The sequence below is a fragment of the Vombatus ursinus genome, unplaced genomic scaffold (genome assembly GCF_900497805.2).
Source record: "Vombatus ursinus unplaced genomic scaffold, bare-nosed wombat genome assembly UNPS02015175.1, whole genome shotgun sequence".
Taxonomy (NCBI): domain Eukaryota; kingdom Metazoa; phylum Chordata; class Mammalia; order Diprotodontia; family Vombatidae; genus Vombatus; species Vombatus ursinus.
In genome coordinates, this window is record NW_020954953.1 from 23,572,066 (window position 1) to 23,594,661 (window position 22,596).

The 22,596-nt window shown below is 40.2% G+C and overlaps 1 protein-coding gene across 1 annotated transcript in view; it reads right to left on the minus strand.

The window, feature by feature from the left end:
- Window positions 1-3,154: 3,154 nt before the first annotated feature.
- LOC114031407 (1-acyl-sn-glycerol-3-phosphate acyltransferase delta-like) overlaps window positions 3,155-22,596 on the minus strand; it is a 183,859-nt gene continuing 164,417 nt past the window's right edge. Inside the window, exons 7-9 of the mRNA XM_027846469.1 lie at window positions 21,035-21,110; window positions 12,750-12,948; window positions 3,155-7,019 (exon numbers count right to left, since the gene is read on the minus strand). Coding sequence (XP_027702270.1) covers window positions 6,928-7,019; window positions 12,750-12,948; window positions 21,035-21,110 — 367 coding nt within the window. The 3' untranslated portion in view covers window positions 3,155-6,927. The remainder of the gene's footprint in view (window positions 7,020-12,749; window positions 12,949-21,034; window positions 21,111-22,596) is intronic.

Here is a 22,596-nt window from a genome sequence, read left to right on the forward strand (position 1 = left end):
CAACCTCTCCAGGAAGCCCATTATTATACTAATGGACAGCCTTAATGGTTAGAAAGTTTTCTTCTTGACATTCTGCCTTCTTGGCCAAGCTGAACAAGTCTACTGGCCCTTCCGTAAGACAGCTTTTTAAAGCGACTGACTGATCAACACAACCAAAGATCATCAGTTTGGGGCTGGAAGGGGTCTCAGAGCTCATAAGTGGCAGGACTGGGATTCGAACCCATGTCCTCTGAGGGCTCATTTCACTTTACCACGCTGCTCATTCTAGTGCTGTAGTTAACTAGTGGCCATTTAAAAAAATCATGCTACCCCAACATTTTTCTATGAAGAATTTGCTAATCACATTATCCAGATATTTTCATAAAATAACCTGTTTTTTAAGATATAGAGATCCTAGGTTACCTTCCGCACTGCTGTGAAATTTCTTGATTTATGGCATTTTTTTGGTTTACATAAAAGTAATGATACTGTTGTATTATATATACACCTGGTGAAGGAAGCATTTTCTTGCCCATAACCATTTAGATCATAATAACTCATTTATAAAGGACAGTAAAGGTTGGCGTAATTCTTTCCCTGCCAGGGATTTGTGTAGCATAATGAAAAGGTCTCTACCGAAGACCGTGGCACAGAAGTGACCCAAGTTTTCACCCTCTGGGCCAGCAGAACACACAAGTTCTGTCAGGGCCTTTGTATACATTTTCCTGTATAGAATTCTAAAGCCATGCTGTTGGAACACTTGGTCACTCACCTAGTTCCCTGCTTTCCCACAGTGATCCCATCACTTTTATCTAGGGCCTTATTCAAAATAGGTATTTTTAGCATTCAGCCACTTCTATTCCTTAAAGTTATCTCCATAGCCCTTTTTAGGGGGAAAAAATAAATCCATCATCTCTTGGCACAGATCAACCTGGAAACCGCTTTCAGATTGTACAAATAATGATTTTATCAATTTTACAGGCACTCCATTGTGCTACCCTCATGCATAGGTGTCTTGGGGATCTCCATTGCAATTTGGAGCTAGCTCCTTGGATGCTTTTTTGGGATGATTACTTTCTGAAGTGATCCTTTCATCACTTTCATCTCTTAGATGAGATAGGCTTTTGGTCATTCTGCCACCTTGTTCCCTAACAAACACCTTTGTGACAACTTAATGCAAACTGAATCCTGGGCCATTCAGTCATCTTTGGTCTCTGGAACTATCTCATCTCCCTTTTAGGACTTTCAGGCAAATTCCCTGATCAATCACCCATCTTCCTCCTCCTCCAAATCACCTCAAAAAAACCCAAATATAAATTTAAGCTCTAGGGTACTCCCTTATTCCTAGCAGGAAATACCATTATACTTAGTCACTTAGGCACTCAGTAACAGGTATCTCCCTAGGGTTATTTCATTAATCTTTTGAGATTGCTTTTGGAAGCATTTCTTCTATTTACTGACGTGCATTTCTAAAAATCACCATGCTATGCCAAATTAAAAAAAAAAAACAAAGGGTTTTATGGGGAAAATAGAGATAGGGATAACACTCAAAAATATCATCTGTGACACATGAAAAAAAAAACCTAATAAAAACAGTTATATGTTTTTTATACATGTTAGCTAATTAAGAAATATGTATATACTACAATAAATAGTGGCGGAGCTTTGGATTGCTGTTCAGCCGTCTCTCTGGTTCTCATAGGGCAAGGCTGGCAAAGTTGATGGCTATAGGCAAGCTCTGGTGAGCCAAAATTCTGGGATCCACAGAAGGAAGCAGTGGGAGGTGCAGAGTGGAGTGCATCGGCACTGCCCAACCCTCCATCCACAGCTACTACTGCACCAGAAAATATATAATAAATATGGTGCTTTACCTTGAAAAAGACCTCAAGTTTGCTTGTGGAAGTAAACCTTGTAAGGGTTGCATCTTGTGAATTATTTATGAAGTGGTGGAAGGAGAGTTATTGGCAATCAGATGGAAAGTTCTAATACCAGAAGTGGATGACGGTGGTTCATTTGTCCTTTTCTCTTCTGTGGTTTGTGCAACTTGGTTCAGATGATAAAGCAAACACTAGATCTGTGTTCTGCTCAATCTGTTCTCTAATATATAATTGCATTGAAACATTTGCATTTTTTTAACTATGTGCTTTTAAGATGTAATGCCATCTTTACTAAGTCTTCGAACAAACCTTAACTCAACAGTGGTTGTCATACTTTACTCAAAGTTTTGCTCAGACTAGTGAATCTATTTAAGTCATTTTCTAGGAGGTCAACTCATCTATTAATTGTTGATTTGTGTAGTTCGTGGCCAATTTCTTAATTCCCACAGATACTCTATTCATCTTAATGAGTAAGGGCTTTGCCCCAGTCACCCAATTTAGTAAAATGAAAAGAATCTGTCTTTTGGTTCACAGGCCACCTCACTAATTGAGCTGGTCAACTAAACGTCATATTTTTTCTCAATACATTGAGTCAACTACGCCAGGTCCTGTGCTAAGTGCCGGGGATACAAGAAAGGCAAAATATAGTTGCTGCTCTCGAGGAGCTCACAGTCTAATACAGTTACATCTTAAGAATTTTAAAACTTAAATCCAAGCAGCTAACATTTGGCCTAGTATGAAGAAAAGATCCTAAGGTCTACAATCCCAAATTTCAGCATTCTTTTTTTTGTTTTTGTTTTTTAAGTTTTGAGTTCCAAATTCTCTCTCCCTCTTGCTGCCCCCTCTACCCACCAAGAAGGCAAGGAATATCAGTTATACAAGTCATGCAAAACAATCCCAAATTCCAGGTGTTCCATTCTCTTCCAAGGTGGGATATTACATTTGTGTAAGTATTAACGGAAGTTTTTAAAATATCCAATAAGTAAATGAGATGGCCCAATTGTAACTTGAAAGCTGTATTGCTAGGGAACCCAAAGTCAAATTATTTATTCATTTGAAGCAATTATTCTTCTCACTCAAGTAAATCAAGTGCTTTTGAATTCTGTTCAGACCTGAGCATTTACAGAAATAAAGGCTGGGTTTTTTTTTTTTTAAAGACCATTAATAGAGTGATGACTGCTTTCCATCTTCAGAACCCTTGCACGTAATCCATCTCTTTTACCCACCCACACGCATCAAGGCTATGAGACTCCAGGAACTGAACGCCGAGACAATGTCAACAACAATAAACTCGTACTTTAGTTCTTTTTATTTTTTCCCATGTAAACAAAATTAAGACTACTTTTTGTTAAGGCAATTGTAAAACACAGTCGCTTATGGAGGATAAACACTGATGCCTAACAAGACAACAATATGTACGGCTTTTAATACAGTAAACCAAAAGAGTTTTATTACATTTTGGCAAGTACCTTTTCCAGGCAGGATTACACACACTTCATCCAAAAGCTTTAGGAGAAGAAGGACTGGGTAACAATATATAGTCAACTCTGATTATGGGTAGATCTTACTTTCAAATTCTGTTTCACATAACTAAAAAGTAGGAGATAAAGTCCTTTAATGATACTGTTCACTAGCTCATGTTGACTTTTGACTTTTTCTTCTTTCCTATGTAAGCTAATAGCCCAACAGGTCCTTAGTTCTTTATCCCAACCTGGGGAATGTGTGATATGTCAATCAGACTGATTACTCTTTTATCTGAGATAAACCTCTAGCAGAGAATGGGGAAGTAAAAAGACTTGAGCAGAGCAATCTGTATTAATTTTTCAACTCTTTCTGGGCCTCAGTTCCCTCATCTGTAAAACAAAGGGACTGGATTAGATGGCTTTCAAGGTCTGTTCCAGCTTCAAAATTTATGATCCTATGATCCTGAGGCAGATTCTTCACAGTGTGGGTTCATTATTTTGCTGAAGTGTTATGAATCCCCAAAACATCAGTATGTTCAAATTTAAAGATAAATAAAAAAGCATACCCTGTAGTCTAACAGGTGTCTTGGTTGGACTCTCCATCATCCTGGTGTCTGCCATTAGAGGAAGTATAAGCAATTAATTAAGGTCCTCAAAGTCTTTACTGTGAGCTCCATCATAAGGGGTCAGGCTCATCATCAATTTCTAAATAATGGCAGGACTCTAAATCTTGGACATACTTTTCTATTTGCTGTTTAAACTGTCTTCAGAGCAACTTAACTTTCCATTTATAGATAATATGCACATGGCTGCTGCAAGCATTTAGAGAGATGCCTATGACTATAAGAGAGAAGCCAGTATTGAAAATGAAAGCAGGCTGTACTGAGCAGCTGCCCAAGTGAAGTTTTTTGCCCAGTTTCATCTTTAAAGGATATGGATGCCCACAAAACAAGTCACCATCAGAAATTTTAGGATAAGCTTCCTTTCCAAGTTTAGTCTCCAAATAAGTGCCCTGATTAGCTATAGGACAGACTGGTAATCATCTCTCAACTAGGTAGGTACTGTATGACTAAGATACAGTACGTGCCTAGTTATACATTTTAATTATATAGATACTAGTTTTAAATTTCTGGTCCCATATTTCAGCTATAAAAGAACTCAGATATTACAGCTAATAGAGAGTAACTAGGTTTCAATATACACTTAAGTTTTTCCCCCATGATCATGGACTTTGTGAGCAAGCCCTGAACAGGGCTTACCCAAGATGAGGATGTTAGACAGAATCTTAATCTATAGCTCCCTAGATCAGAAAAGAAACAATTAAACAGGCCCCTTGGGTTTTTCATTCTTGGCCAAGCAACTGTCCTGGGGTGTTTTGTTGAATGGGTCAAACCCAGCACAAAGTGGGAGCAGTAAGAGGTGAGAGAACCCTGCCAAACAGAAATGATAAAAGACAATTTCCAATCCAGTGAATCTCTTAAAACAAAAATTTCTACAGATGGGGACAATATTTTGTGCTCCAGAGTTAGCAAGGAACAAAGAATGGATGATAAAAGATGGTGGAAGGTCCAGATCACATCCAGTATTAGAAATGACTACCACTGATAAATCCCAGCACGTTTTCCGTTTATACTTTTGTCTTGTTTACATTTAAAGACCGGTTTAAAAAATAGTTCGTGATTACTCTCATGACACTGTAATCCAGTCATCAGAAAATGATGAGGAAGAAGCATTTTGCTCATTTCCTGCCACTCTTCCCTTAGTGTACATGTATATACACAAAAAAGTGTGACACAAAATAATGACTATGACTGTGCAAGCCTCATACAAAATTAGTCTCATCAACAGTCACAACTCCAAAGTATAATTGGTCCTGTTTCTTGCTTGCATTTACTTCTACTTTGTTCTTCCTCATAGATCAAAAGCTCTTTAAATGGAAAGGTCTCTGCCTTCTGCACTGCAGAACATAGTCACATTCAATAAATATTAATGGACTGAATAAGAAACAGGTTGTCTGAAAGTAGAGCTCTCTGAACAGAATGAGCCTTTAAACTCATATTTGTCTAAGAATCAATACCTGCATTAATGCTTGATATTGGCTTTGTGTCCACAAAAAGAAATCCCCAGATGACCAACCAGAAATGGCCAAAGTCATACATCTCTCTGTTATTTAAAAACCAAACTGAGTATAGCATTGGTGTCACTACCTGAAGTACACTTGTCCCTCAAGGAACCTACCTTGTATAAGAGAGTTCTCTTTTGGGTAAATTATTGCTTTTTCTAGCAGTTGGCTATGTCGGCTAGCAAGCAGATGTTAGCATGGGGTCCTTCATACTGGACGTCTCTCCAAATTCTGCCCCAACGTCTCATGGACAGAATCTTTTGGTAGAATAAATTAGAAGCTATGTAAGAGAGACCACTGCCCTGATCAAAAGCCGAACCTTAGTAGCTCAATGGGAGCTACCAATGATGTTTAAAAAAAAAACAAAAAAAACCCCGAAAAGGCTAAACAGCATTTTAATCAAGTGAAAGTCCATGATTGGATGGGATTTCTGGATTGTGCCAATAAATTCATGCTTGTATTTAGTTTTGCATTTCAATTAGCTAATGTCATGGACAAGGGAACACCCATAAAAGGTAGTCATCTGCCAGGCCATTACATTATATTTGGTCTTGAGGGTGAGAAGAGCACAGGCATGCTGGTGCTGACTTGGAGACAAACAAGATGGGGATGCCAGAGAAATCACAGCAGTAGAAACACCATGGGTATGTAACCCAGGAATCAAATAGGAGAAAAGAAAGGCTTTTTTTTTTTTGGCCATTCAAAGGCTTTCACGCAGTTTTCCCAAATCCTCTACTTCATTCTCCTTCCAGACGTATACAGATTCTTACTTATTGGGTATGAATGTCCATTAGTCCAAACTCTTAGACTATCATTCTTTTTATCTAGGATGTTGACATATATGGTCCATCTACCTCATTTAGAAGGCTTCATGGTCTCCAGGCATGACAGCTCTCTCTGCCTAAGCAGTCTCTAAATCACCTTGTAATAAAAATCATAAAAATGCCATGCCAGAAAGAATGAAAGGGGATAGAGTAAAGGAGACCTGTGTAAACATATACCACAGATGTGCCAGACATACAAGTTAATTTTTTTTTTTGGAGGCATAATTTAATCCTCTTTGTAAAAGCACTCTCTACTCCATCCCTGGTAACCTTTTAGAGGGGTTACAGAAAACTCAGCACCAAAGGATGAAAGGGATTCCCTACCCCACCCCCAAAATATGTCTTGGATTATTATAAAACATAGGCCTTCCGCATATATGGATACCCACCGCATACACACACACATACACACACACACACACACACACACACACACACAAGAGGAAAAGAAAGAAAACCCGCTTAAAAATGTTAGGAGAGGGGATTTAAGAATACATCTTCTTCCCCATCTGGCTTTGAGACCAAGCCCCCCCCCCAAAAGGGAGAGTGACTTTAAATATTTCCCCAGTAGTCTCTCATCCAACCTTAATCACTCTGTCCTGTGGAGGAGAATCAAGAGTTTTCTGAAGTTCCCTTTGGATGAAAAGCAGTCCCTGAAGCAATCACTTTTGCTTCTGCTTGCTGTCATTGTTTCCATAGGTAGAACCTTTGTTAATTTCTGTCACGCCAATCATACGCCGAACACCAACAGATGCTGCAGAGAGAGAAAGGCCAAGAGTCAGGAGGAAGTTAGTGTGTAAAGGGAGAGAGCCCATGGGAGGTCAAGGGTACCTGTGAATTTAATTCAATTATTTCCACTGAGAATTCACAGATTTTGGGGGGGGGAATGGGGGGAAGGGTACCAATTCACAAGATCTGTTAATATCCTTAAAAATCACAGAACCTCACCGTTGTAGGGGACATCAAAGGACATCCAATGCAACCCATGCTGACTGAGAATCCCTTCTACAATATTGCCACCAAGTGGTCATAAAGCCTTCCTCTGAAGATCTCTGAGTGAAGGGCAGCACTACCTCTAGATGCACCCCATTTCTTACGCTAGTCTAAATCCGCCTTTATAACTTATTTGTACACATTGTTCCTGGTTCTACTCTCTGAGTCTAAAGAGAACAAGTTTAATAACCTCTTACACATGACAGCTTTTCAAATATTTACACTAAAGCTACCATGTTCCCTGCCAGCCCTGCTCCCATGACTCTCGTGGATTAAAAGCCCTCATTCCTTCAGCAGTAGCATCCTGAAACCCTTCACCATCTAATTCACTCTCTTCTGGGCACTCTCCAACTTATGCTTCCTAAAATGTGGCACACAGACAGAACATAATATTCCAACTATGGTCCAACCAGGGCATAGTTGAGTATGCAGTTATAATCTCCTGTATTCATTCAACAGTGCCTCTCAATGAAGCCCCAAATCACATTTAGTTTTTTTCCTTGCCATAGGACTTCGCAGTTCACCAAAATATGTAAGTCTTTCTCAGATGATTCACTATCTAGACATACCACTTTTGGCAATGTTGTATTCGTAAAATTTTGTTTTTTGCTTTTTTTTTTAAAAACCAAATGTATAGCATTTTGCATTTGTCCCTACAAAATTCCACCTCAGGAGACCTGCCTCAATAATCTAGTTCACCAACATATTTTTGGATCCTTCCTCTGGAGGTCCATCACATTAGCTATTCCTCCAAGCTTTGTGTCTTGAGAAGTCTTATACCCTGCCTTCATTTAGGTCACTGATAAAATACTCGATAGCACAAAGTCAAAGAAAGATCTCTTGGGCAAGGATGCTGAAGACATGAAATTGCTATGGATTTAATTTAAATCAATAGGTCAAGTATTTGTGAACTGCCTACTGTGTGGTAAGCACTGTTCTGGGTACTTGGGGAAACAATGACATAAATAAAATATACCCAGATTTTAAGGAGATGAATCACAAGATTTTAGCAGCCATTGGAATATCTGTACTCTGCAGTTTTAAAATAGAGAAAACTCCGATTTTTTCCAATTCATTTCTAATCATGAGGAAAATCATTGTTAAGATCACAAAAAAGTACACAATAATAGCTACATTGTGTGATGACTAATATTGATAAACTTAACTCTTCCCAGCAATACAAGGATCTAAGACATCTCAAAGGCCTTGTGATGGAAATTGCTATCCACATCCAAAGAAAGAACTATGGAGTTTGAATGCAGATCGAAGCATATTATTTGCTATTTTTTTTTCTTCTGTTGAGTTTTGTTTCCTCTTTCTGGTGGTTCCTCCTATTGGTTCTAATTCTTACTTACAACATCACTAATGTGAAAATATGTTTAATAGGAACATATATGTAGAGCCTATATTAGATTGTGCACTGTCTTGGGGATGGTGGTGGAGAGGGAGGGGGAGAAAAATTTTAAATTCAAAAGCATATGGAAGTGATTGTTGATAAATCAAAATAAATTAATTAAAAAAAAAAGGTTGGGTGATGCTATGCATCAGACCTGTACAAAATGTTATGATTCACCTTTGTTGTTGTTGAGTTGTTTTTCAGTCACGTCCAACCCTTCATGCCCCCACTTGGGGTTTTCTTGTCAAAGGCACTAGACTGGTTTGCCATTTCCTTCTCCAGCTCATTTTACAGATGATAAATTGAGGCAAACAGGGTTAAGTGACTTGCCCAGGGTCACACAGATAGTATGCGTCTAAGACCAGATTTGAACTCACAAAGAGGAGTCTTCCTGACTCTAGGCCCCGCACTCTATCCACTACCAATCTCAAAGGAAAGAAAGTTACTCTGTGGCTAAAAGTCAAGTTCACAAGTGGATTCCCTATTAGGGGCAAATAAACAAACAACATTTGGAGGCCTGATTTAGACAATTTGGAGCATATGTCATGTAGCAGAATTTGGACCACTAAACAGTCTAAAACCACATCTTCTCTATTTCTCACATTTATTTTCTCTTTTCAACTCACATTCTCTACCTTAGTTTCCAACTTTATCACTTCTCTCTGGGATAATTATAATAATCTTTAATCTTTTCTCTCTCTAACTCATCCTCCACACAACCACCAAGATGCTATCTTTAAAACAAAGATCTGACCAAAAAAACTCCGCAACTGAAAAATTCTTACCAGCACCCTTTTGTATTCCAAATCATCATGTTGTCAATTAAAACCTCTCATGATATGGCCCCCATTTATCTTTCCAGACTTATTTCATATCACTCCTCCTACTATGCCAACTCTTCCAGTCCAAATGGCTAGCTACCTACTACCCACACTTGACATTCTATCTTCTTCCTCTGTAACCTTTGTCCAGAGCACAAGAATTCCTCACCTCCACCTCTTAAAATTGTAGTTTTCCTTCAAAGGTAGCTGGTGTAGATTCACCTGTAAAAAGGCCTAAACAAGGCCTTTCCTGACTACACCCTGCTCAGCGCTGCCTCCTTTAAACAACTTTGTATCATTTAGTATAAACTTATTGCTTTATATTCTATTTATCTGTACTGTGCCCCCACCCAAGAACATAAGTTCCATGAGGGCAAGGAATATTTTGTCTTTGGATCCTCTGCACCTAATACAGTAATAAATGCTATTTGAGTAACAACCACCATCACTATATTACTACTGCTATTATCACACCACCACTAAATTTCTAGTTGTTGTTCAGTCATTTCAGTCACATCCAACATTTCATGATCCCATTTGGGTTTTTCTTGGCAAAGATACTAGAGTGGTTTGCCATTTCCTTCTCCAGCTCATTTGACAGATGAGGAAACTGAGGCAAACAGGATTCAAGGGTCAAACAGCTAGTAAGTGTCTGAGGCCAGATTTGAACTCAGGAAGATGAGTCTTCCTGACCCAGGCCCAGTGCTCTATCCACTGTGTCACCTAGCTGCCCTGAATTCCTTCTTAAAACAGAGGGAGAACCGAAAAAGGCACACAACCAATTTGAAATAACAAGTAAGGAGGGGGCTAAAAACCAGAGGCTAAAACCCTGATTAGCAGCTAAGCAGAGTGCCTAATTCAGGCAGCTAATTCTGGAAATCCAAATCTCATTTTCAGGAACCATCTTCTTAGTCAGCTGTTCACTTCCCAAATCATTTCCCCTCCTTCTACACCCATGGTAGCAGGGAGAAAAAAGAACCTGTATCATTATTAATAGTTTCTTACCCAAAGCTTCAAAATATTTAGGAATATTTTCTATGTTCCTTCTGGCAATATCATTGGTGGTCATTTGAATCACCACAAATTGGTAGTAGCCTTAAAATACAGGAATGTCACATAACTAAATGATTTGATAGTCCCTTGGGCCCTCTGGGCTCCAGTTTTCTTATCTGTGATAAGAACAAACTGACTGATCGTTCAGTAGCAGCCAGAAACTCTCACTTCAATCAAAACTTTGGTGAACCCTTTCTTTATAAGAAAAACTCTCCAGAATTTTTTTTGAGCTGTGTGTTTTATTTATTTTATTTTGAACTTTCAAAAATGACCTTTAAGGGGGCAGCTAGGTGGCACAGTGAATAGAGCACCAGCCCTGGAATCAGGAGGACCCGAGTTCAAATCCAGCCTCAGACACCTAACACTTACTAGCTGTGTGACCCTGGGCAAGTCACTTAACCCCATTGCCTAACCCCCCCCCCCCAAAAAAAACCAAAGACCTTTAAATAAATTAAATAAAATAGACCCTCTTAAATAGTCAAGATCCTTTAGCAAAAATGAATGAGCTCCAGAGTGAACTCTCTCAGTCCTTCCGAATCTGCCATCAAATAAAGCAGAGAAAAGACTCTAAGAATCATGATTAATTCCTTCTCTTACTACATTCTCCCATCAGGCTTGTGGAAGGAGTATTAATGAACAGTCATTAATAAATAATAATAGCTAGCAATTACATAGCAATTTAAGACTTGCAAAGCACTTTACAAATATTATCTCATGTACCATCATAAGAAACCTGCTTTTATCATACCCCCTCTTTACAGATGAGGAAACTGAGGCAGGCAATACTTAAGTGACCTGCCTAGATTCACACAGCTGCTAAGTGTCTGAGGCTGGATTTGAACTTAAATCTTCCTGAATTCACATCTAGCACCCTATAAATGAATGCTTGTTGACTTGGCTATGGAAGAGAAGGATGGGAATAGATAGGTGTGTCAGTCCATGCCAAGTCAGTGTGGAACTGAAGAGGGAGAGAGGAAAGTGCTGTTCCCAGCCACCCAGGCAAAACTAAGAGGGCTCCTCCCCACCAGAAATTCTCCTTAAGCCTCCTAAGGGAACTCATTTAACATGCAGCAGGGAAGAGCAGTGGATACCCTGATGTGAAATAAGCAAACGAGGTAGAGGAATGATCTATTCTGCAGAAACCTCCCCCAACCCCTCTTAATTCCAGTGTCTTCCCATTGTTTATATGTATGCATATATATATTATATATACACACACATACACATGCACACAAAGAGAGAGATAGAGACAGAGATAGCTTGCTTTCTGTGTGTGTATATATGTATATATATGTATATAGCTTGTTTTGTGTGTGTGTGTGTGTGTGTGTGTATATATATATATATATATATGTGTGTGTATAATCTTTGCATGTTGTGTCTCCCATTAGGTTGTAAGCCTCTTAAGGTCAGGGACTATCTTTTGACTCTTTTTGTAGCCGCAGCACTTAGCACAGTGCTTGAAACATAGTAGGCATTTAATAAATGTTTTATGATTGGCTGGTTGGGGAAACCAAAGGAAAGAAAGAATAAAAAAGGATCGATCCAAACTTGGAAAATCTCCAAGGAAAAGTAGAGTAGGGGGAACCCAACCAGGACAACAGGAGAAAACAGGGAGTTGTCACAGGTGACAGAAGCTGCTCTCCTATGTACTGGGTCCTGACAGCAGGGCTGCATTTAGGTTAAAGGCTACTCCTCTGACTTCCGCCTCCACGAGCGCTGCATTAGCCTAAGTTTTAGGTCATTTCTGGGGCTCAGGGAGAGCTGGCCAGGCTTCACCCTGGAATCCTCTGGTCAGTCGGTCCTGCGGGACTCAGCCCCTCCCTGGGGCCCTGGCCACTCCCCTCACAGCAGCTCTGCCCCAGGCAGACTTGACTCCCCTTGACTCCCCAAGCAGGGGCTAGGGCTGCACCGCAGCAGCCGATGGCTGGAGGGGACCAACACAGAGAACAAAGTGGAGTGACTTTTGAAGGCTTGTCTTCTCTTACGATTCCTTGGAAAGCCTTCAAGTGCTTCAGCACACACAATTTGGGAAATGTTGGATTAGGTGGCCGCCAAGATCCCCGGCCATTCTAATGTTCTCAGTACTAGCTTGGGTTCCATGTTTCATAAGTTCTGGGTTGGAAAAGTCTCAGACAAAGTGCCGGCGCATGTCAGCTGAGCCTGCTCACTCACTCCCAGCCCTCACCCGCGTGGCCCGGGCATCAGCCACCTTACTTACCCACGAAGATGACAAGGGCGAAGCTGGCCAGCGTCAGTGACGAGCCGCTGCTGATCATGTTGACCACCAGTTGGAACAAGGGGTAGAGAAGCAGCAGAGCCCAGAAAAGCCAAATGAGGAGAGTCCAGGGTCGCCGAGGGGGTACGATGGGGGTACCAGGGTATGTTCCTGTCCTGTAGTATCCCTCCTGAAAGGCATCCTGAGAGGACAAAGGGGAGTAACTATTAACTCACATGGGAGTGGGGATGAGAGGGAGGCGGGAACCAAGAGCTCAGCTCACTGGACTAGAGGCAGTCCCGAGCATAAAGCTCCCTGGGGGGGGGGGGGGGGGGGGGGGGCCCCTTCGGAGGGGGGGGGGGGGGGGGGGGGGGGGGGCCCCGGGCGAGGGGGAGGGGGGGGGGGGGGGGGGGGGGAAGGGCGTCCTTCAACTTGGAGAGACTGGTGAAGCCTACAGGCTCCCTCTTAAGTGCATAAAATATATAGGATTACAAAGTAAACCAAATACGGTGAATTATAGTTATTGCTGTTGTTCAGTCGTGTCTGACTCTGCGTGACCTCACGGACCATGCTGTCCATTGGGTTTTCTTGGCAAAGATGCTGGAGTGGTTTGCTACTTCCTTCTCAAGAGGATTAAGGCAAACACAGGTTAAGTGACTTGACCAGCTAGTGAGTGGCTGGGGCTGGATCTAAACCCAGGTCTTCCTGACTCCAGGCCCAGTACTCTATCCATTCAGCCCGTTAGCTGCTTCCTCGGCAAATGGAGTTTAAATGACTTGCCCAAGGTCACACAGCTAGTGTCTGAGGCTGGATTTCAACTCAGGTCTTCCTGATTCCAAAGGGCAGCTAAGTAGCGGAGTGGACAGAGCACTGGGCTTGGAACCAAGAAGAGTCATCTTGGTGTTTCCAAATCTGGTCTCAAGTCTGACCTTGGATAAATCTCTTTACTGATCTGCCTCAGTTTCCTCAACTCTCAAATAAGGATAAAAATAGCACCTACTTCCAGGACTGTTCTGAGGATCAAGGGAGATAATATTTTTAAAAGTACTTAGCAGAGTTCCTGGCACATAGTAGGCATTACGCAAATGCATTATTAACGAAAGTATACATCAGGAGCTCTCTATTATGTAAACTGTTAATAGAAGACAAATCCCCATATTACAAATACAACCACCAAAATATCCTTTGGTATTCAGTAAATAAACTTTCCTGGAATTAAAGCATCATTACAGACAGAACTGTTCCCCCAAGTGCCCAGACATAATGTTTATGATAAAAATTTAATGCAGTCTTTAATAGACTGCCATATTAAACATGCATTTTTTCCAGGGACTGAAAAACTAGGAAAATCTAGAGATCTAGGGAAAGAAATAAAAGCTACATGAAAACAACTGAAAAATATGTCACTGAATATGCTACTGAACTTAGCATCCCGATATTCTTATTCAGTTACAAAATGCAATCATTTTATCCACCTGAACAACAGCTAGGAGGACATTAAATATAAAGGATAATAGGGAAATTATTAAACATTCATATACCACCCATATAGCATATATTTCTAATTGTCAGGCACTGCGCCAAGAGCTTCACAAATATCGCATCTCTAGAGGCAGTCCTGAGCACAGAGCTTCCTAGGGGAGAGGGGAGGGTGTCCTTCAACTTGGAGAGACTGGTGAAGCCTACAGGCTCCCTCTTAAATGCATAAAATATACAGGATTACAAAGTAAACCAAATACAATGAATTATAGTTATTGCTGTTTCACAACAACCCTGCAATGTGGGTGGTTTTACTATCCCCATTTTACAGATGAGAAAACTGAGACAGATGGGAAGAGGTTAAGAGGCTTGCCCAGAGGCAGAATTTGACATCGAATGTTCCTGACTCTAGGCTCAGAGATCTATCCACTAGCTACAGGATAATAGCAAGACGATAACTTGTCATCAGACCATTTCTGTCTGAATGCCATCATGTGATAAGAATGAAAAAAAAAACCAGTAATTAATATTTGCAAAGCATTTTAGATCCAGTATTCATTTAAACCTCACAGCAACCCTATAATTAAACACAATTTCCATTATACAGATGATATTGACGCACAGAGAGATTAAGTCACATAGCTATCAAATGTCAGAAACGGGATTCAAACCCAGTTTTTACTCAATTCAAATCCAACATTTCATCCACTATGGCATGCATGTGAGAGTGTTGGGGGGACATAAAACACTAAACAAATGTAAGGTAGGAGGACAGGTAGATAAAACTTCTGATGACAAAAAGATTCATCTAGGCTAAAAACTTAACCACTTCTAAACCACTTCCAAGCCACTTGAGTGAACAGAAAATATTAGGAATCCTCCATATTGGTTTCTTGGGAGTAAATGAATAATTACACCATAATATAAAATGGTTTATAGAATCTTATCTCGATGCCTCCCATTCCATTGACTCTATAAAACTGTAATAGTCTTCCTTTTGCATTCACAGATGGCATACACTCTTATCAAGACATTGGGAAAGTGATTTTCTTTCTTCTACTCACCTTAAATTCGACACAATTCATGAACTAGACAATCCCTTTCGTAATAACCAGTTGGCAATAAAGGTGACATCAAGTAAAATCTCAATATGGTATTTAATGGAAGAACTGGACTTATCAGGAGAAATGGATTCAGATCCCAGGTCTGATATTTATTATCTTATTTATATGACCTTGGGCAGTAGATAAATTGCCAGGGCTGAAGTCAGGAAGATTCATCTCCATGAGTTTGAATTCAGCCTCAGACACTTACTAGCTGTTGACCTTGGCAAGTCACTTATTTTCAATTGCCTCCAAAAAGGGGAAGGGGGGAGAAAGATGGGGGGAGGGGGAGAAGAAGGAGTAAGGAGTGGGGAGAGAAGGAGGGAAAGAGAGAGGGAGAGAGGGAGAGGGGCAGAGAGGCACTGCACCTAGCTTCCAGGAATGAGGAACTAATAGTCTCACTACACTTTGCCCCGGTCAGACTACATTGTGGAGAACTACGTTCCAAAACTTAAGATGAACATGGATAAACTACGGAGTATTCAGAGCAAGATAACTAGGGTGGTGAAGGGCCTCGAGTTCAAATCCAGCCTTGGATACTTACTAGCTGTGTTACCCTGGACAAGGCTGTCTGCGTCAGTTTCCCCATCAGTACAATGGGGATAATATTAGTACCTACCTCCCAGGGTTGTTATGAGGATCAAGTGAGATAATATTTGTAAAGCACTTAGCACAGTGCCTGGCACATAGTAGGTGCTTAATAAATGTTTATTACTTGTCCTCTCCACTTTGAGTCACATAAGAATCAGTTGAAAGAAGTGGAGATACATAGCCTGAAAAGAGAAGATATGATGGGAAGATGTCATTTCTGTCTTCAGGTATTTGAAAAGCCGTAATGCAGAAGAATGACTAGCCTTCTTTTGCTTGGCTCTAGAGGTCGGAACTTGGAGCCATGGGTAGAAGCTGCAGAGAAGCAAGTTCAGACTCAATTTCAGGAAAAGCTCCCTAACACTTTGAGTTTTGAGAGGTGGTGGGTTCCCCCTTGTTGGAGGTCTTCATAACAGAGGTTTAAGATCTTTTTTTTTTTAAGGCAACTGGGGTTAAGTGACTTGCCCAAGGTCACACAGCTACTAAGTGTCAAGTGTTTGGTCTGAGGCCAGATTTGAACTCAGGTCCTCCTGACTTCAGGGCTGGTGTTCTATCCACTGCGCCACCTAGCTGCCCAGTTTAAGACCTTCTTGTCAGGTATGTCATACTGGAAATTTCTTTTGAGTTCAAGTTAGAAAAGATGGCTACTGTAGAGGTCACTTCCAACTTTCAAATCCTGTGATTCTGCAACTTTTGGTCATATTATGAACAAGGATGTGAAGAACTCACGATCAATCAGATAGTTGTCTCTGACACAAGTTTTGTCTTGAAGACATTGAAACTAAGTTAAACAGAGTGGTCAGTGCTTTTTGGGTAACAGGAAATAAATCACCACATGGAGGAAAATAAATTCTGAGCTTTTCTTCTATAAAAATAGGCTTTAAACTCACCACAAAAAAATAAGTATGGCTCATGGCCTAGCATCGATTCCAATGAGCCAGATTAAAATCAATTAGATATGCAATATACTTTCTCTTCTTTCTAGATTAGCTTTCTTTCTCTCCCCCCCCCCTTCCCCTCCGTGTGCACATTACTTTGAGTATGTCTCATTATAGATGGAGGCCATAGAAGGAAAACTGGATGACAAAGGAGGACATAACTGGTAATTGGTTTATGTAAGTGGATAAATATTGAAGATAATTGACTGTCAGAACTAGAAAGAGCATTATAACAGCTCGCATTTATATATCACTTAAAGGTTTGCCAAATGCTGGACAAATATCATCTCATTTTCTTTTCACAACCTCCTGGGGAGGTAGGCGCTACTATTATCCCCATTTTAGAGATGACAAAATGGAGGCAAATCAAAGTTAATTGAATTGCCCAGGGCCACACAACTACAGTTATCCCTTCCACATTGCACTGGTTAAGGGCGTCCCCCTCCTCATCCACGGCAATCTGGAAAATCTGTGTAAAATTTTTTAGTCCTCCCTCCATACCAGAGAAGAAGTCTGAATTATTATGGTATTAAAAGATAAAATATGTTGATATCATACAATCCCAGACATATAACTTATGCATTTCTGAGTTTCTAAACTTTTTCTGCATCGTCTGCTGGCCTTCACGTGTTGTCCGCAGCTTCCACAAAACTCACCAAAAATTCCCATTTAATTTCTTATGCCAGCCTGTGATATATTGAAACTGTGATGGGAAAAGTCACGATGTGGAAGGGATAACTGTAGTAAGTGTCTGAGGCCAGATATGAACTCAGGCACCCTTAACTCCAAGTACAGTGCTCTATCTACCGCACCACTGATCTGCCTTAGAGATCTAATTTACTCTGCATTTTACAGATAATGACAATAGTAGCTAACATTTAGATAACTTTTTTAAGATTTGAAAAGCACTTTATATATATTAATTTATTTGATCCTCAAAAATGCTATTATTAACCTCATTTTATAGATGAGGAAATTCAGGCTAAGGGAAACTAAGTGACTTGCTTGAGGTCATACAGCTAATAAAGTATCTGAGGCAGGATTTGAACTCAGGTCTTCCAGACTTCGAGTCCAACATTCTATCTGCTATACCACCTACCTACCTCACCAAGCTTTCAAATTATGCTCCTATGGAATGATCAAAAACCCCTTTGCCATGCTGATGGCTCTTCTCTGAATGTATCATTATCTTTTCCTGAATTGTGCTGCCCAGAAAAGAACCTAGGTCTCCAGAGATGGTCTCAGCAGGGCAGAGCCCCCAAACAATATTAAAAGCTCTTAGACTTCTGTGTGTGGGTATTACTCCTTCGGCAGTCTGGTGCCCCTCTGGTGCCCTCCCCTCCAACAGTGATTTTAAAAAAGCACAAAATAAAATATGAAAGAAACTAATTATACTGAAATTAGTTATAAAAAGTAATTACTAACTTTATTATCAAAAGGAATTACAAATTATTAAATATTCCAAATGAAACTAATTATATTGAAGTATAGTTATCAAAATATTTTTAAAAATAATTTCACAAATCCCTAAATTAAGAACCCCTTTCTATTATAGTCTCAGTCCTAGATATCATATATTATTATTCAGTTGTATTCAACTCCTTGTGACCCCATTTAGAGTGGTTTGTCATTTCCTTCTCCAGCTCATCTGACAGATGAGGAAACTGAGGGAAAGAGGGTTCAGTGACTTGCTCAGGATCACACAGCTACTAAGTCTGAGGCCAGATTTGAACTCTGGAAGATGAGTCTTCCTGACTTTAGACGCAGAACTCTCTCCACTGCGCCACCTAGCTGCCCCAGAGTGGGTAGAATACTGGACGTGGAATCAGGAAGATCTGAGTTGGAATACAGCCTCAGACACTTACTAGCACTCTGACTCTAGGCAAGTCACTTCATCTCTCTGTGGCTCAGTCTTCTCATCTGTGAAATGAGAGGGCTCAACTCTATAGCCTTTAAGGTCCCTTTTAGCTCTAAATTCAAAATCCATTTTTGATTCTCCTTTTTCTCCACTATAGTTAATAAACAACAACAAATCCTCAACCTTTTTTGTTGCCCTGGCTCCATCAACCTCTGCTTATCCTGAGCTTCAGTAATCCTAAGTCAAGTCTCACAGGATCATGCCAGATTTTCGTGTTCATCCTTCATTACCTTCCCTTGCCACCATTTTCCTCATCCATCCATTTTCTCCAATTTTCCTCACGTATCAAAGGAACAAGTATTCCTCTTCCTTTTCTAAGGCTGACTACTGAAAACCTTTAATGCCGACCAAGTATTCTCCAGACAAGCATCATTTGGCTGTATTCAGTCATGGTTCTAGGAGAAATCAATCAATCAATAAACATTTATTAAGTGCCGACTCTATACCAGGGCAGTGAGTTAATTACTAAGGCATAATATTAATAAATGGATACTCATCCGATGATATTTTATTGAGGCTTCATTACTTCCTGGAGGAGTTTGGTCATAACGTAATGATGACATTATTGCCAAGGCAACTTTTCAGGGGATATACCAGTAGAATCCAACATTTTCACAAAGCATGCAGGAATCTTCACTACTTGTCTCCAGTCTACTTTTCCAGCCTTATATTCTACTGTTTCTTAAAGTACAATCTACTTGTAGTTGTTGTTACTACTGCTCCCTTGCATAGCCTACGTAGTACCTAAATTAGACTCCTTGCTGAAAATCAAACATGTTTCTATTTTCTCACCTTTGTGCCTTTGCTTGTGCTGTGCCCCTTGCCTAGAACACCCTTCTTGCATCAATCTCTGCCTGTCAAGATCCAGCTTATATGTGACCATTTCACATGAAGCCTTCCAGATCTTTCTAAGCAAAGACAATTCCTGTCTCCATATCATCTCCACCCAAGACTGAAAACTTCTTGAGGCCATGGGCTATGCATTATTCATCTTTATCTCTCCCTCAGTGTTTAGATCAGTGCCTTACTCATAACAACCACTAATAAAAGCTAGCATTTATAAATTGCTTTTAATAATTAAGGGCTTTACAAATATTTATCTCATTTAAGCCTCACAACAAAACTGGGAGGTAGACATTATTATTTCCATTTCACAGATGAAGAAACTGAGGCAAGTAGCAGTTAAGTGAGTTGCTCAGGGTCACAAAGCTAGTAAATGACTGAGGTCAGGTGTGAGCTCAGGTCTTCTGTAACTCTGAGCCCTGTGTTCTCTCCACTTCACAACCTAGTTGTCACTAAACAAATATTTACTGAATAAATGGAAACCATAATGCTCTCAAATGCACCAACCATGTTTTCTTTTCTTTTTCCACCAGACCTGTAAGCACAAAGTATTTCTACAACGTATAAATTGGTGACCATATAGTTGATGGTAAAAGAAAAATGTAATGGGAGAAATTAACTCCCAAATTAGTTGCCCAGGAGGAAACAGCCAAAATAACGAGAGCCAATCCTGTTTAATAGTGGTGGCTGAAGACTTGGAAAGTATAAATATGTTCTATAGATGCTTCTCAAACTTAAAGCTTATTGATTTCACATGTATGTCTGGTATCATTGCTTGTCTTCTTAATGGGCAGGAGAGGTGTTGGAGGAAGGGAGAGAATTCAGAACTCAAAAAATTTTTGAACAGGGGCAGCCAGGTGGACACTTACTAGCTGTTTGACCCTGGAGAAGTCACTTAACCCCAGACTGCCTCACCAAAAAAAAAAAAAAAAAAGTTAAAAATTTTTTAATGAATGTTCAAAATAAATAATAAATTTGTGTGTGGTTTAAACAACAAATAAATAAATGCTTGTTGACTGAACAAAAAAAGCTTACAGTATTATTTACAATATCTGGACCAAATTTTCCTTTAGCCACTGATATTATCAAGAATTAACTCTAACTGATTTGTGTTTATCCTCCCCATCCTTTGATGGAAGGGTTATTGAATTTTAACAACAAGATAGTGGAAAAATTGGGCCCCAGGAGAAAAGGAAAGCAGAAACAAAAGGGTAAAGCAGGCTACAAATTGGCTGATTAGCCCTAGGATAATGGAGAGCTGACTGTGTAAGAGAATGTGCCAAGGGGAAAAGCATCATTTCAGCCACCTGATACTAGTAGCCATCTAGAGCTGTCTCCTGCTGCATGGGGAAATTAATTATTTAAGTGATTTCTAAACCACTATGAGAGCTCAGGCTGCTTCCAAAACAGCCAACTGACCTTCTCTTGATAGAGCTTATGAAGCCATCTGGAACACTGCTCTTCATCTTCTGGGACTTCTTCTAATGGAATCCTTCTGCAGAAGCAAAGAGAGGGGAGCAAAGATAAGGACAGTTCAAGCTGCTAAAGTATTTAGAAGGAGCAAGCTCCTTATGATAACAGCCACCATTTCTGTGAGGTCTTTCGAAGAGGCCTCATTTCTGAATTCTATATTCCAACCTCTTTCTTTTAATTGAAAAACTGAAAGCCAAAGCAAAATCCTGTAGGCGCATTTGATGAAAACACAGTTGATGGGAAACTATGGAATAGAAAAGATGACTTTACTGCCCTCTTGGGCAATGAAAAGGATTATAAGATTTCTAAATAAAAGCTGAACCCAGGTTGGAGAATGGAAGTTTCGACTCTAAGTCTGCCCAGGGATTTTTGTCAATGGATTAAGTGCTCCAGTCAGACTTGATCTGCCTCCCAAAATAATATCCCATTGGATTTAATGGTTCAGAGACAAAAGTGCTTGCCGCTTTTAAATAGTTCAAATAAAGCCATTTCTGAAAACAAAATGGGAAATTAAATTAATAGGAACTGGCAAATTCAGTGCATGTATTTTGGGAGTGTGGGACCAAAACACAAATGTGGGATTTTAAAGCATGCCTTAAATGCTTGATTCAATGACACAGATTCGCATCTTTTCCCAAAGTGGGGCAAACTGTGTTTCTAACTCTGCTGCATGACGTCCCTTGCCTTGACCACTGAGTAACAAGAATCTAAAATGACTGATTCCTTTCAAAATTGATGCTTTGATTCTTGATATATGGATCATTTCTGAGGCAGTGCTCTGCATATCTAAGTTCCTTTGAAAGCCCAACTCATATTTTTAAAGCTATCCCAGGGCAGCCAGTGGATAGAGTGCTAGTGCTGGAATCAGGAAGACCTAGAGTGGGGAAGACTCACCTTCCTGAGTTCAAATCCAGCCTCAGACACTTACTAGCTGTGGAACCCTGGACAAGTCACTTAACCCTGTTTGCCTCAGTTTCTTCATTTGTCAAATGAGCTGGAGAAGGAAGTGGCAAATCACTCCAGTATCTTTGCCAAGAAAACCCCAAATGAGGTCACAAAGAGTCAGACATGACTGACCAACAAGGTTAATGATCTCAGTCCTTCCCTCCCCCAACCTTTTACCCTTCCCAATGTCCTTTAATGTCTTTTTTTAATCATGTGGTATACTATATTCTAGTTATGTGCTCATCTTATCCACTTATTTAAGTATATGTAAGATGGAGATTGCATCTTATTTCAAACTTTGTATTTCAGGTAGCGACTGGCACAGTGCTTCACACAGTAGGTGCTTAATAAATATCTGCTGAATGAACAAGTTTGTGGTTACAGTTGTACACAACCTGGGAGTGGCTGCAAGCAGCAGATAGAGCAGGAAGCAGAGGTGCTTCTATGTCGTGGCACAAGCAGTCCAGGGGCCCTGGATAGAGGGCTCTAGGAGACCCCTAATTTTCAGCAATGACTCGGGGCTGAACTGGGATTCAGGGAGGCAGCAAGTAGGGAAGAATAAA